We start from the raw sequence: 15,605 nt of genomic DNA on the forward strand, positions 1-15,605 counted from the left end.
CCAAGCAATGCTGGGTGCCAGGGAGCCTCAGGAGGCCAGGCTCTGCCCGGAAGGAAAGCGGCCAGAGCTGAGATAACCCTCAGCAGCCCCTGGACCATCACTCCCAGCTCAGGACTCACAGCAAATCTACAGGCACTAAGTATCTGTGGTATTTGTGAACATCTGTTTAGGGCTTGTTATGCAACAGGGCAAATTTGGAAAGATAGGGCATTCATGCCTATGGTGGGAACTACAATGTCTCACAGGAAATCAGGCTCTGTGTTGTTTGGGGCTTCAGGGCTCGAGCACCCTCAGGCAGGCAGGGTCCACGGGGCTGAGGACGGGTTCCAGGTAGGTGGGAGGCCGTTTTGCTGCTCAAGCCCCTGCCAAACGGTGGACACTCTCCCTTGCAATTTAACAGACAACTGCTGTTCATTTGAAAAAATAATGATTCACAAAAGGAAACAGACAAATGGGTCGAGAAAGGATGAAATGAACTCGACCAAACTCTGGCCACCAGCCAACAAAACAACCGCTGTGCCTCAGCACACCCGCTCGCTTTGCTGTCTCATCGTAGAACCACGTGAGTCTACCACCCAAGAGGGAGTCGCAGGCGCCACGCTCTCCCCAGAGGACACCATGTCCACCACATGCCGGAGATGAGTTGTCTGTCTGGCTGCTGCCAGGAAAGCCCAGGACACTTCCGGGACCAGTTGCGCCCGTAGACTGAGGCCTTGGAAGGGGTGAGGTCTCCTGTCATGGTCAGTGGGATGTCCAGCTGGCCTTACGTCCATGGTCATTGGTGAATCATGCTGCGTTTGCCCCAGCCTCTTGGCCCGCCAGACAGTGGAGTGGATGAGCCCGACTCTAGAAGCTTTGTCCCACCGTCCCAGCAGCACAGCTGCACCCTCTGAACATAACACACTGGTATCAAGTGGGCCTGTGACCTTGGATCTGAGGCCATGTCCCGTGGGCACAGGACTCCTAGGCTGGTCCACTCATACCCAAAAGGCCTGCTTTCCCTGGACGCCCTGAGGCCTCGAGTTGCAGGAGCTGGAGGGACCAGCCACACGGGCACTGTCATCCGGGAGGACCCCTCACGTGCGCTGATGTGACTTCCACGTGAGAGAAGAACCCAGGCAGATCCATGCTTCCAAGGTGCGGGACATTCCCAGAGGACTGGACACAAGTTTTCTAGAATCACTGATGTTGTTTGGAACTCCAGGGAGAAAATTTTCCTAGTAGAGTTGTCTGTCATCACAGGCAGCCCCCGTGTCCTGTTCACAGCTGTGACACCTCATCAGCTCGAAGACTCACAATTCATTGGCCACAAAGATGCCATCACACTGCTGTGTCCCCCTAGGCATGTCTCCTCGGGGTTCCCAAACAGACACGGTCTGGGCACAGGTGTCCAGCAACTCACATAGCCACAAAGTAAAGCTGGACCCTCTTCACTAGTAATCTGCAACGATGTTGAAGTGACAGTAACTAAAATGCATCTTGATGTTGTTGTTTAGCCATTAGGTCGTGTCTAACTCTTACAACCCCGTGGACTGTAGCCCGCCAGGTTCCTCTGTTCATGGGATTCTCCAGGCAAGAATACTGGAGTAGATTGTCGTGCCCTCCTCCAGGGGATCGTCCCGACCGAGGATCGAACCCATGTCCCCTGTGTTTGCAGGTGGATTCTCATCTACTGTGCCACCAGGTAAGTCCTAGCTGATGTTTTTTGATGTTAATACTTTGATTAGTAAACTTAGTACTTTGAGATAATTACCAAAACAAACACAATTGGAATGGAAATGGGGGAAATTCAGAATACTGCTGGGACAAAAACTCCCCACAAGGACTCAGAGGTCACTCAGCGATAACACAGCTTGTGGCCTCACTGTGGCTCTGAGACCATCACCAGCACAGACAGCTCAGACTGGCTGTAATCACACAGCAACTGGTGTGGGAAATGGCCCCCAGGGGGTCAGTCCTGAGACTCAGAGCCGTGGAGGCTGAGCCTGAACCTCCCAAGAGCACCTCAGGAGACGCTTCAGTACTGGGTGACAGCCATGGCTGTCTTTTCCTTTGTGTCTGGGAAACATTATTTAGGATAACAGAACACTTACTGAAGACCAAAGTTATCACGGAAGTATGAGGCTTCTTGTGTGATCAGGGGATCTTGGGACAAACGTGTTGGTTCTTACAAGAGAAAATGTTGGCATGTTCCAACTATCAGGCCCTGGAGTTACACTGTTCCTCAGGTTAGGACTGAGTGGTCCAGGAGTTAAGACTCTGCCCTTCCACTGCAGGGGACTTGGATTCCTGGTCCGGGAAGTTCCACAGGCCATGTGGTTTGAGCAAAAAAAGATTGGGTGGGACTGTGAGCAACAGAATGATACTCAAATAGTTGATCGTGTGAAAGTGCGAGCAACAGTGAATATGGTTTGTAAAACTAACGTGCAGCAGAAGGGGGATTTTGCACGCTGCTTATCAGCGGGATTCAGGATACGCTGCCCCAGAATTTGGCACCTTGGCACACTGAATATTTTAAGATGAAGGGATTTGAGAAATGGCAGGTTCAGGAAGCAGTTTCTGACCCTCATAACGCTGTCGTGTGAGAGGGGACCTCTCCCACAGCTGGAGGAAAGGAGCCCCTTGTTTCCTCGAAGAGTGAGGAGGGGAGGAAAGGGTACGGACAGGTATTGTGGAGCCCCCTCCCCCTCCCACCGCCGCTAATCCACGGAGCTTGTCATACCCTTTCTGGTTCTACCATGTTTCTCTAAAAACACACAGGTGTAACCACCTCTTCAGGCTTCTGTTTCCTTACTAAGGCTCCCGCATCCCAGACAACTTACATTAAATAAATCTGTGTGCTTTTCTCTTGTTCATCTGGCTTTTGTTGCATGGCTCCCAGCTGAGAATGCAGACAAGTATGTTAAGAAACAAAATTCAACTGCATACATTTTAAAGATCGTACTGGCTTTGTTCAATGACTTATGAATTAGATGGCATTGCCTCTGGCAGGAGCTCTGAGGAACTGTACAGAGGACAAGACTTTCACAGGCAGAAGGAGCAGGAACAGGAAGTCACGCTGGGCTGAAAAGTGAGGTGGTAGTTGAGAGGTAATTTCCCTGTTGGGGAAGCAGGGGTCCATCAGGCCAGTGTGACCTCACTGGTATCGACCAGGCAATTCCTGATTCCCTGGTTTAAGATCCTATTTCGGGGAGAGTCTGAAGCAGTAATTAAGTGAAGTTTGGTGATGTGGAGCTCAGCATCAGTGACTCCATTTTGAGAATGTCATCTTGTTTTTCACAAATATACAGCAAAAGAAAAGATGCTTTTTCCTCCCTCACATATTCAAGAATTTAAGTGTTTAACACTGGTATGCATTAAAGATTTCTCCTCAAATCATGTATTGTACTGACATCTCTAATTCATCCCATTGGGATTCTGATAATTACTTGGCTTTGTATTTACAGAATGGCTTAAAATTTCAATGGCTGCAAAAAACAAGAAAGGTAGAAATAGCAACGGAGATCATTAGAAATTGTAGTGTTGCTGTTACTGAACCAGGTGTTTGAACTCTTTATTTTTAATTTTTTAAATAGATTCTGCTCCTTTAAAAAATGTATTTATGTACTTATTTATTTTGGCTGTGCTGGGCCCTTGTTGCTGGTGAGCTGTCTCCAGTTTTGTGCGTAGGGGCTGCTCTTCACCGTGGTGCACAGGCTTCTCGTTGCGGCGGCTTCTCTTGTGCGGCGCAGGCGCTCGGCCTCTGCAGTCGCTGCACACGGGCTCAGTTGTTGGTGCAGGCTTAGTTGCCCCATGGTATGTGGGTCTTCCCGGACCAGGGATTGAACCGGCATCCCCTGCATTGGCAGGCGAATTCTTGATCACTGGACCACCAGGGAAGCCCCTTGGACTCTATTTTAATCAACAGGTTAATTCTCTGAAGTCCGACTAAGTCACCCAAGGTGGGAGTCTCAGGCCACATGCGCTGTGCTCGCATTTCAAGCCTCACGTGCTGGATTTGAGCCCAGCAGAGACGCATACAAGAGGCTGGACAGACAAAACCACATGAAACACAGACCCCTTTAAACTCACTGATCAAGCCTTAACATGTAGCAGCAACAGACACTATTACAGACAGGAACAGAGAGATGAGGTCACCGTGCGTTGTCCCTGGAGGACTCTATGCAGCCCTGCTCCTCTCTTACATGCCCTGCCTACCAGCAGGAGCTGGGGACAGAAAAGCACTGGGGGGTCATGAAAATGTGACCCCACAGGGAGTGTCCAGAGTGAGAGGGACAGCAGTGTGGGTGTGAGAACCAAGGGAGGGGAGGAGGGACAGAAAAGACAGAGAGAGAGAGGTTGCCATTTCGACCCAGGCCGTGGGTGTCTATTCAAGCTCCAGTCCCTTCCCTTCCAGAAAGGGCTGAACCCTGTCCATTGCCCCCTGGGATGATGGAGCCTGGACACCAGCCAGTTACATGTCTCCTGCCTGTCTGTCCCTCGTCAGGTGACTGCTGCTGGCCAGAGGGAGCAGCTGTCACGCCTAAGAGAAGCTGTAGCTGCCTGTCCTCAACCCCCTTGGAAGAAGAGGACAGGAGAAGGAGATGAGAGAGGTCAGGAGAGGGCTGGGACAAAGGGGAGAGAAGCTGTGCCTGAACACAGGTGCTGAGACCCTGGGGTGAGGAAGCAGATTTACCGAACGGGAGAAGCTGAAGCAAGGGGTCCCGGCCGCTCAGGGAAGCTTGTTCGATGGTCCCGGAGGTGCCTGCATCCTCTCCCAGGGAAGAGGCAAAGGCCCCACGGACAGCCCACCAGGGTGGTCGCCAAGTATAGCACTGACCCGAGTCCTTGGACTCTTTGATCAACAGAAATCGATGAGGCCAGATGAGAAATTCAGGTGAGGATTATTGGAGCTCCTGCCACTTGCGCAGTGGGAACAAGCACCAGGTGGCTTTGCGGCTCTTAGGGGCGGGCTGGGCCCTTAACCAGGTCGGGTGGGGCCGGGGTCAGCTTGGGCGGTCTGCCCGCCCCCTGGGTGGGGCAGTGCGCAGAGATCTGCCTCAGCGCTTCGCTTTACCTTCCGCGCCTCAGCCCTGGTGGTTGGTTTGTGGCCTTCCGCAGCTCATTGTTCATGATTGCCCCCACGTGTGCCCTCGTGTTTGTCCAGGTGCAAGCGCTCTGGTAAACAGTCCCGGGTCCCAGCCTGTCTCATTACTATAAAATAACAACAAAAGGGGAAAATCTGGAGGATGAATAAACCTAAGACTGAATTTTCCCTGGTTATCAAAGGGAAGAGCTCTTTTCGCCCCCTCCCTTAAGACTTTTCCTGGAGAAAATTCATATTTGTAAATTCTTCCTCTGTCCTGTTAATAGGTATGCAAATGTTTTTAAAGGCTAAATAAGCTTTTTGCCTGCATGCTCAGTTGCTTCAGTCGTGTCTGACTCTTTGTGACCCCACGGACTGTAGCCCACCAGGCTCCTCTGTCCATGGGATTCTCCAGGCAAGAAGACTGGAGTGGGTAGCCATTTCCTCCTCCGGGGATCTTCCCCACCCAAGGACTGACCTTGTGCCTCTTGTGTCTCCTTCGTTGGCAGGTGGATTCTTTACCACTCAGCCACCTGGGAAGCCCAAAATAAGCTTTTTACCAGAATTAAAACTCAAGAGATTTTTCTTCCCAGAAAGGCCACCTCTTTTCAATGTCTACATAAAGGGACTGCTGTAATAAAATCCACAGAAGGGACAGCGTTTATTCCTCATGCTTGAGAAGTTGAAAGTCCAAGATCCTGGGGCCAGCGGACACGCTGTTGCAGCTGGGGAGGGCCCACTTCCTGGAGCATAGTCGGCTGGGCCCTCACACGTGGAAGGGGCTGGGGGCTGTGCCAGGTCTGTTCATATCTGACAAGGACACTAACCCCATACACGAGGGCTGCACCCTCAAGACCTAATCCCTCCCAAAAGCCTCACCTGCTGATACCACACACTGGGCACAAGAGTTTCAGAGTATGACCTGGGGGCTCGGGGGTGGGAGGAGGGGGCCCAAGGACACAGCTTCCCTCCCTCTGTGGCCAGCTTCAGCACCAGGAGGCTCCAGAAGCAGGCACCACAGGCTAAGTCCCCAGCCAGATCTCTACCCTGACGCTTGTCACCCGAGGAATGTGGAAATCAGTTACCTTCACCAGAGAGAAAGGTTAGAACCAACCAGGCTGCGAGGTCTCGACACAGTCCCTGGGCTCTTGGGAACTACAGAACTAGTGTTGGAAGCACTGGGCTTGGAGCCCAGAGGCCTGATCGCAGGATCTGGGTTGGGATAGGGAGTGATGTGGGCTTACCTGAGCAACGAATTTGGCATCAGAGATCGTGTGTTCGAGGCCCAGCTCATGTCTGACTAGTTTTCTCAATGGAGACGCGTCATTTCTCTGAACTTCTGATAAAATCGGGCCCTCGATGTCCTCAATGCCCCAGGTGGGTCCCAGGCTCTGGGGAGATGCTTTAAGAGCTGTAAGACACAAGGCAAATGTGGCTCAATGTGATCCATCTGGCCTCTGCAGAGTGCTCACCTGGCCCACCGGGCAGTCTCCCTTCTGTCCAGAGAGCAGGGGGGCAGTGCACTGCAGTTCCTTGCAGCCCCAGGGGAGGGGGCTTCCAGCTAGACTGCTCCCTCCCTTCCTGACTCCTTGGAGACTCCCCCACATCCTGAGCCTGCCAGCCCCAAAGCCTGCGAGGCTCTGTAAGCCTGTGTGTCCACTGGATGACAAGGGAACAACCCAGGGAGATGCTTCCAGAAACTGTCCTCGACAAACACACACGGTCTGAGCCCTGCCTTCACCTCTGGCCCCAACCCCAGAAGTTCCAGAGTCACCCCAGCCCTCCATCTCCATCCATCCCAGGCCGGGCATTGGGATTTCTCTGACTTCTGCTGTGGAGCTGGGTCCCAGACCACACCCTTCTGTCTGTCTTCAGACACTGCTTCCGAGAGCTGGTCCCGACACCTCAATTTCAGCACAGCTGACCCTAAAGGAATCTCCCAGTTCGGCAGGGGGACACCAGCTAGAGGTCAGGAGTTTGGAGGCTCTCCTGCCATCAGCCACCAGGGCAGCGTCAGCTGAGATGTCCCCTCTCTGGGTTTGCTGCAAAGGACAGGGTTCCAACGCAGACTCAGTTGCTGTCCTGCTGAGTGCAGGCTGGGCAGAGCCAGGGCAGCAGATGCTCGCCAGGTGCTGGCCTGCAGAGAGGTCCTGGCTCCTCCTGCCTCCGGCTCCAGCAGTCACTCCCCGTCCACCTCCACCCTTGGATGGAAACCAAGTGACTACCTTCCCCAGGGCCAGCGAGGTGGGAGAGACGATCGGAGCGGGATCCAGTCCTAGTGGGCGGACAAGCCCTTGGCCCCCAGGTCTCTGGATTTTGGCCCCTCTTCCTGTCTGCAGGTCCCCATCATGGAGCGCCTGGGCTCACTGCCCAGTCCCCAAAGCCCCGTGGAGGCTGAGCTCTGGAGCTGCTTCAATGATTTACCGGGACGCTGACACTCAAGCACACACGTTTTATTTTTTGTAGGATGCACCCATTAATCCTTCGCAGTTTAATACCCTAGAAGCCTCCTCGTGGGGCTCTCCTGTCCTCGGGCTTGTCGTGGGGCTGCATTCAGGTCTCCTGCCACCGGGCCCGAGGGGTCTGCCCCAGGGTCAGGGGGCGGTGTGGTCCATGGACCTGTCCCCCCAGGACTTTTCTAGAATCTGCGATGAGGGCTGTTGGTGTAATTCAGCAACTACTGGAGTTTTTCTTTGGCTCTGACGCGTTGCTGGGACGGCATTCCATAGAGAACGTGGGCACTGACCGGGCTGGACAAAGGACATGACCACAAGGGACACGTAAGGGGCCCTGCTCTCAGGGAGCGTGCAGGCTCCCTGGGGCTGCCAGAGGAGGGGCAGCCCCCGTCCTGCTGGGGTAACTTTGGGAGGAGTGTCCGCTCTGGGGTTAGGCCACTGTGTGCCGCCTGGGGTGGGGGCACCCATCCCATTCTCAGCCCCTCTTCGGGGCTCCTGATCCTGATCACCAGGAGCCCTCATCCTGGGGCTGCTTCCGTCTCTGAAGGGGAGGCTTCAGAATGGCACCCGCCCAGCCCTGCTGCAGTCCCAGGAAAGAAGCCAGTGTGGAGAGGGTGGGTCACGCTCTTGGTGGGAGACCCTGGGCCTGTTCATCTAGGAAGAGAGGCAGGTCTGGGACTGTCTGGGACAGAAACAGCCCAAGGCTTTGTTCAGGCCCCTCCTGGCCCTGGGCCCTCTCGCTTTCTTGGTGACTGCGATTCTGTCACCACCCAGATGGGCCGTTCACCCAGGATAGTGTGGTACATGGGGGCCCTCGGATCAGCACCCCCAGCCCTCTCCCACATCCGCCCCTCCCCCCAGCATCCAGCCCTGGAGCATCCAGGCGGGGGTCACTCCTCCTGCAGCAGGGGTTCCCGGTCCCCCTCCTGCACCCTCTCGTCTTCCTCCTTCTCCATGCAGCCCACCGTGGCCGCCAGCCCGGCACCCACACCTCCCCCGACCACGGCCGCCCCCGTGGCCCCCACCGCGGCTCCCGCAGCCACCATCCCGGCCTCTGCGGCCAGCGCCGCTGCTGCCATGCCTGCGCCCACCACGCCCCCTGCCAGGCCCATGAGCCCCGCGCCCACTGCGCCACCGACGGCAGCCAGGTGGCCACAGAAGCGCACGGTGTAGGAGTCCATGAAGGCCTTGGCCTCGGCCTGCAGCTCGGCCTCCAGGGCCTCTAAAGTCTGCTCCCTCCCGGTGCACAGCAAGGTTGCCCCGTGCCGGGCCAGCAGCGTGTCCTTCTGGGCTGACAGGAGGTTCCGCATGGTGTCCGGCAGTACCCGGAGCGCAGAGAATATGCGCTTGGTGGCTGCGTCCTGTGATAGAGGAGGAAGAAGGGGCCTGACCCGGAGCCAAGTGTCTCCCACCAGACCCTCGCCTGGGCTCCTCCTACACAATGCCTGGCTCCTCTCCTACAGGACGCCCAGGCTCCCAGCAGGCCAGGCTCACCTGCTGCCGCACGTACTCCTCAAACTCCTTCTTGGCAGCTTCCACCGTCCGTAGGTCGTGCAGCTGGGCGGCCATCTGTCCAGGGGGAAAACCCGGCTGCCTCCCTCCTTTGCCCCTGTCCCCTGCTGGTTGCCCGGCTTCACCCAGAGGAGTCCGGCCCACCTCCCCCACTCCCACGTCCTCCCCTTGGCCCCGTACCTCATCCGGGGAGGCGCAGCTGGGCCCTGTCCTGCCCATCCAGCCCGAGAGGTTCTGTAGAGACAGCGGTGGGGAGTCAGGGGGTGCAGGGGCACCAGGTGTCCGGGGCTCCAGGGGGCTTTCACACCTTGACCTCCTGAGCCAGCTGCTGCCCCGTGAGCAGGCGTCGGTCCCCCCGGGCTGCGGGGCGCCCCTCGCTCCAGTAGCCTGGGCAGCGGCTCTTGGCATGCTGGGGGGCTGCACTCAGCACGTCAGCCACGTAGGCGCGCAGGCGGCCGGCATCGTCATCTGTGTCTGAGGAAGAGATCCCTCATGCAGAGGAGCCCGGAGCAGGACCGGCTTTAGGAGGAGAGAGGGTATCAGGCTGGGCACCCAGAAGAAGGCAGGCCAGGGAGTCCCTGCTCCAGGGACACTCACCGCCTGAGCTTCCATGGCCTCGGCTCGCCCACCGCCGTCCAGGAGCCGGCAGGAGGTAGCAGCGGGCTCTCCTCCCTTGGAGCAGCCCCTGGACCTTGGGGTACTTGCCGGACGATTTCTAAAGGAGGGGGAAAAAAATAAATAAAGGAGGGGGAGCACTCTGAGCTAGCTCCCCATACCTGCCCCATCTTCCCGGCCCTCCGTCCCCTCCCTCACCTGGATGACATCGCCCACGTGACCCTGCCAAGCCTTGCTGGGGTGGGAGGAGTCACGAACTAAGAGGTCCAGGTGCTGGAAGAGAAGGGGTGCTGACAGCAGCAGCTGGGGCGTCGGGGTCTGGGCTCCAAGTCCAGAGACGGGCTCTCACCTGGATTGGCACCATGCCATAGTGTCTGCCCATCACCTCGGCCACGTGGACAAACGTCTGGGGACGGGGCACAGAGGTCACAACTGGACCACTCCAAAGATGTGCCTCCCAGCCCCTGGAGGACACCCTCCCAACTTCCAGCCCAGGACCCTCCGGCCTCTCCTCAGCCCCCAGCCCACAGCCCTGCTCCAGGTCACGAAACCCTGGGGCAGAGCCCGGCAGCACTCGATTCCAGCTGCCCAGTCCCCTGCCTCACAGTCAACACAGGGACAGAGAGCAGCCCCAGGCCAGCCATCCCCTCACCTCCAGGTGCTCCAGGTCTGTGTCCTTCAGCTCCTGAGAGGCCGTGAGGATCTGCAACCAAGGAGAACAAGGTGCGGGAGGGGCTGTGATGACAAGGAGATGCTGGGAGGACTCCGGCAAGGAAGGATCCTCAGGTGGACTGTGGGGCTCAGGATGTGGGAGGGATCAGCCGGGGAGGAGAACCCCTTGCACCCTGCAGTGGGGCAGGACTGGCCTGACCTTGGTGGGGTGGAGGGCAGGCCCAAGAATGGTCCACAGACCTTCAGCTGCCCCAGGAACCTTCAACCGAACTTTAGGACAAACCATATTCCCACCTTCCCTAAGGTCATCCCCTCGCAGGGGTGCCTCCAGAACCTGCTCTGGGGCCAAGGTGACCTTCCTTGGTGGGACCAGCCTGGGCTAAGATGGTCCTGGGAAGGTGGAGAGGGCCTTGAGGAGCTAGCAGGGCCTCACCTGGTAGGAGCTCAGCATGGAGGTGAGGGCGCACAGCCGGGTCCTTGTTTCCCTGCTCAGCTCCGGGCTCATGACGTCCCCCGTGTCCACCAGGAACACGGCCACCTGCGTGGAGTGCCAGCTGTGGGTCAGCCTTCCAGGCGCCTCCCCAACCCTGCCCCTTCCCACCCCGCATTCTCATCCTGGCCCCCAAAGCTTTCCTGCCCATCACCTTCTCTGCTCCCCAGCCCCCGCACTGCCCGAATCGGCCTGGACCCCTCCGTCCCTTCACCCCTCACCTTCCTCCCCTCCTTCCCCAGCAGGAAAGGGTGGCTCCACATCCAGATGCCCCTAGAGAGGCCGTTGGCTCCCCACCTAAATCCCTGCCCGGAGCCCGCGCTCCTCGGCCAGCTGCCCTCGCCAGACGCCTAAGGAACAGAGAAGCAGAGCAGCTTTGGACCATCCGGCCCTGCTCCCTTCGCCAAGCCCGGCTGGGACCCTGGTCCTGTCCCCCAGTCCTCGCCCGGCCCCGCGCTCACCAGGCCGGGCAGGCCCTGGAGCAGGTGGTTGAGGAGGAAGGTCTTCCCTGAGTGTGGCCCCCCCAGGACGGCGAGGAGGCAGACCGGGGTGTCCCTGGCCAGCGGGTGCTTCAGGCAGCGGTTGATGGCGCCCATTCGCAGGATGAGGCCCCCCGAGGCGTTGATCCGCACCAGCAGCAGCGGCTCAGCCCGCACAGCGCAGGTCTCCTGGGCCCAGAGACGAGGTTCCCTGAGCACCAGGCTGGAGCGTGTCTACCCCGAACTCCGCTCCCTCCGTCGCCCCGCCCCATAGCCACGCCCTCCGTCGCCCCGCCCCCTCCGTCGCCCCGGCCCAGGCCGGCATGCTCACCTCCATGGCCCCGCCCCCTCCTCCGCCCCGCCCCCTCCTTCCAGGTCCATGCCGGCACCTGCAGCGCGGCGGCGGGCAGCGGCCTCTGCGGCAGGAGCCTCATCCTCTCCCCCAGGCCCCGCAGGCCCTTCCTCCGCTTGCAGGTCTTGCGGCACTCGGGGCAGCAGGGCGGCCCGCAGCCAGGCACGCGGTGGGTGCTGAAGCACCGCGGGCAGAAGTCGTGGCCACAGTCCAGCGAGATGGGCTCACGCGGCCTCTCCAGGCAGATGGAGCAGGCGGGCGGCTCGCGGGGCGCCGTGGGCCGGGACCCCAGCCCCAGCTCCAGCTTGGGGAACGGCGTATGGGACCTGGGGGCGGCGGTGGGGGGAGGGGTGCGGGGACCCCAGACAGTGGTGAGAGGGGCCCCCGAAACGAGGAACCCTGGATGGAGCCGTCGCGGGTAAGTTCCCGCCCGGGTCTGGCCTGTTTCTAATCCTCCAGGAAGGGAGGCAGGGGCGGGCAGACAAGATGGTGCCGGCGTCTGGCACAGATGCCAAGGAAATACACCCCCACGGCCTCCTGCTTCGAGGGGAGGGGTCCCTCCAGGGGTCACCTACCCCTACCCCCTCCCTGCAGTGGCTTCAACACGCTGGGCCTGTGGACATAAGGGGGCTCCCGCAGCGGGGCAGATGGCTCTCAGAAGATTCCAGCGCTGAGCTGGCACCGACTTCCTGAGGCACCCACCTGATTTCCCGTCCTTCCCTCCACAGCCCACCAGGGCCAGCCTCGTGTTGCCCGCCCTGGGACAGGCCTCCGTGCTCCCAGCCAGCCCACCCACATGGCCCCCACCCGCCGCCAGGCCTTCCACTTACCAACTGTTGCTGCTGTTCCCCATGAAGCTCCGTTTTCTCTCCTTGGAGAAAATCGGGGACAGAAAACCAAAAAAATGTTATTTAGAAGAGAATCCAGAGTTCTATCTTCATCCTGGGTTTTAGGTGCCCCCATCCCCTCTCTGGAGACCCATCCCCACAAGGGGGCCCCTTCCCAGCAACCCCCCACACACTTCCTCCCCAGATCTCAGGACCAAGACCTTGCCTGTTTGCCAAGCCGGTGACAAAAGGAAATGACTGACAAGGCGGACCTCGGCATGGGAGGCTGGCGGGGGCAAGAGTCCCAGAGCAGAGAACAGGCCCGAGAGACCTTGCCGGCGCTGAGGATGGCTCTTCTCCTGGAAGCGCTGGTGGGGCTGTGGCAGGTGGAGGCTGGTGAGGGGGAGGGTGGTCTCCCCGGAGGAGACGACTGGGCAGGGCTGGGAAATGGATGTGACAGTCGGGAAAGAGGAGGCTGCCTCTGGACTCACCCCAGGGGGAGGAGACAGGACTGCGGGAACCAGGGCTCCGGAGGAGGGAGGGATGAGAGAGCTGAGCCCAGAATCCCTGGCAGAGGCTGGGATGCAGGCGAGCTAGCGAGGTGGTGAGTCGCCATGGAGACGAGGGAAAGATAAGGACAGGGCGGGGGAGGGTGGAGGGAGAACGAAACCATATGGGTGCGTGGCAGACACAGAACTAGGCTGGCACTGCCCCTGCTGGCCCAGCAGGTCTCTTCCAGGGCCGCAGGCAGGGGGTACAGAATACAGAAGTGTGGGAACCGGGAAAGCACATGGCGGGCGCTGACCCAGAGCCCCAGATGGTCTCCTTCCTCCCGTGGATGGTCGTGGTGCTGGGCATCTGCTGGGGCCCATGATGCTACCCACAACATGTGGCCTACAAGACCCTCCCCCACGGTAGTGCCTCCCCCAGGGTCATCCCTTCCCTAGGGTCGTCCCAGCTATGCCTTCCTCAGCCCCCTGGGCTGCTCTGACATTGGCTCTTTGTCCCGTGGTGTCTTCCTCTTCCACAGAGTTATCCCTGGACCCTCTAGCTGCCTATTGACTGGGCCCCTCCCACTCACCCTGCAGTACACAGCCAGCCCAGACCCCTGAGCACAGCTGACCCCAGGCTGCTCAAATACCTGCCACAGCTCCATTAGATTGGAATCCAAAGTTCCTGGGCTGCACCCGAGGGTCTGAACCTCCCTGAGCAGCCCTCCCTCCTCCACCTCCGACCTCCACCCAGTGTTCCCTGTGGCTATAGCGGGCCGCCAGGCTCCTCTGTGTGTTAGTCACTCAGTCGTGTCTGTTTGTGACCCTGTGGACTGTAGCCCACCAGGCTCCTCTGTCCATGGGATTCTCCAGGCAAGAATACTGGAGTGGGTTGTTGTGCCCTCCTCTAAGGGATCTTCTCAACCCAGGGATTGAATCCAGGTCTCTAGGGGCACCAAGCAAAGGCAGGGCACTCGGATCTGCATTCCTGGGGAGTCTGGGCCAGCAAAGGGGTGGGGGTGGAAGGACATTTCTCACAGGGAGTGAGAGGTGGAGGAGAGGCCAGGAGTGGGGCGTGCAGGACCCTCTACAGCCTAGCCCTCAGTCCTGTCCCCAGGGCCCTCTCTGGCCCAGGAGGCCATTGTCTAGCCAGCGGCCTCTGGGTACTGTCCAGTGGGTGAGCCCAGACTCAGCTGCCTTCGTGGCTGGGACCCTCCCAAACCCGGAGGGACAGCAGGATGTGCTGAGTACCCACCCCCACCCCCCAGGGCCACCAGTCCCCTCCCATCAAGGCGACCCCCGCCCTGTCCTAAGACGACAGAGCAGAACAATCATCCCACACCTGCTTAGCAATTTAGGGTCACACCGTGTCACCAAGAGCTGCCTCCCCCGGTCCCCACAGCACAGAGGGCCTGGTGTCTAAACAGGGAACCCAAGGCTGGGCGAGCAGGATGGCCATGCAGTGTGGGTCCAGAGGGCGGCCTCGGCCCCCCAACCCCAGGTCTGTGCTGGCCTGTCGCCGCCTCCCCCCAACCCATGCTAGAGGGTTTACACAGACAGAGAGCCCCAGCAACCACCCCCCAGCCCAGGCCCAGGCTGGCTCAGACACCCTCAGAGAGCTTCCCCGTCTGTCCTTTCCCCTCTTTGTTCTCAAATCTTTAGGAAGTGCCTCTTCTGTACCAATCATGGAGTTTGCTGCCAGGGCTACAAGAGACAGATGGGGTCCTTACCCAGGGGAGCTCAAAGGCTGTGTTCCAACCCAGGACAGGCCTCCACCCTGAGCACAGACACCGAAACCTAGGAGACTGTGGGACTGGGGAAGCCCCGCAGCCAGACCTGCAGCTGCTGAGGCTCAGTCTTGTGGGATGGGTGGACGTTAACCCCTCTCTGTGAAAGGCGCTGGGTGGGGTGGGCGTTGCAGTCACAGGGAGCAGCCTGTGTCAAGGCCAGGCTGGGGCGGTGCTGGGGAGTGCGGTCCACAGAGCACAGACCTGGGGAGGACATGGGGCAGCTCTTAGACTTTAATGACGTGACGGTGGGAACCTAAAGGAGTTGAAGCAGGAGGCATGTGACGAGATCTGCGTCCCTGAACCCACGCAGAGAGACTACAGGAGACCTGGTGGCTAAACCAGGCCTGAGACCTGTCCCCTAGGGACTGCGTCCAGAGTGCCACCAAGTTTTGCCACAGCAGGCAGTGCTGTGCCAGGGGCTCCTGCCCTGACACCACCGCCGACCTGGTGGGGATCTTCACCTGCATAGAGGTCAACTCACACGCTGATCTTTGCCAACTTCAGCCACAATGAAGGGCGGTTCCAGGCACGTCTGACTTGCTCTGGAGTTTTGAGGTTAATGGTCTGCCATGTCACCAAAAACAAACTTTTTTTTCTAATTAAAAGGGGAGATTAAAGCATCCTAAGTGTCCAGTCATAGATAAATAAATAGTTGATGATTTAAAACTAGACGCTTCAGCCGCAGGGTGGCGTGGGCAGAGCTGTTGTTGACGCTAGGCACCCAGGGGTCTGTTTTGGGCTGAGTCCATTTCCAATTAGAATCCCATCTGTTCTTGCTTCTTTTGGACAACAGACACAGGTGGTCCCTGCTGTGTGTCAGCAGCCGGGCAGCCCACCGGAAAGGCCCTGGCGGTCA

At 58.7% G+C, this 15,605-nt stretch overlaps 1 protein-coding gene across 8 annotated transcripts; it reads right to left on the minus strand.

The window, feature by feature from the left end:
- Window positions 1-3,514: 3,514 nt before the first annotated feature.
- Window positions 3,515-14,518, minus strand: RNF112 (ring finger protein 112). 8 transcript variants are annotated; one of them, XR_009731325.1, is made up of 18 exons: window positions 12,960-14,515; window positions 12,695-12,845; window positions 12,472-12,512; window positions 11,679-11,967; window positions 11,272-11,478; window positions 11,032-11,160; window positions 10,754-10,858; window positions 10,301-10,351; window positions 9,998-10,054; window positions 9,847-9,921; window positions 9,631-9,748; window positions 9,341-9,507; window positions 9,214-9,267; window positions 9,016-9,090; window positions 7,564-8,882; window positions 6,310-6,476; window positions 5,057-5,193; window positions 3,515-3,836 (listed from the first exon to the last, which is right to left on the minus strand). XR_009731325.1 is itself a non-coding variant. In XM_061391170.1 (15 exons), the coding sequence occupies exons 1-15, from the start codon at window positions 13,355-13,357 to the stop codon at window positions 8,412-8,414; spliced, it is 2,388 nt and encodes a 795-aa protein (XP_061247154.1). In that variant the 5' UTR covers window positions 13,358-14,515; the 3' UTR covers window positions 7,504-8,411. The 8 variants fall into 8 exon arrangements, 1 of the variants encoding a protein (XP_061247154.1); XR_009731323.1 differs by having other exon boundaries at window positions 3,515-4,834; XR_009731324.1 differs by having other exon boundaries at window positions 4,676-5,193.
- Window positions 14,519-15,605: the final 1,087 nt, after the last annotated feature.

This window comes from Bos javanicus, chromosome 19 (assembly GCF_032452875.1).
Source record: "Bos javanicus breed banteng chromosome 19, ARS-OSU_banteng_1.0, whole genome shotgun sequence".
In the NCBI taxonomy this organism is placed as follows: Eukaryota; Metazoa; Chordata; class Mammalia; order Artiodactyla; family Bovidae; genus Bos; species Bos javanicus.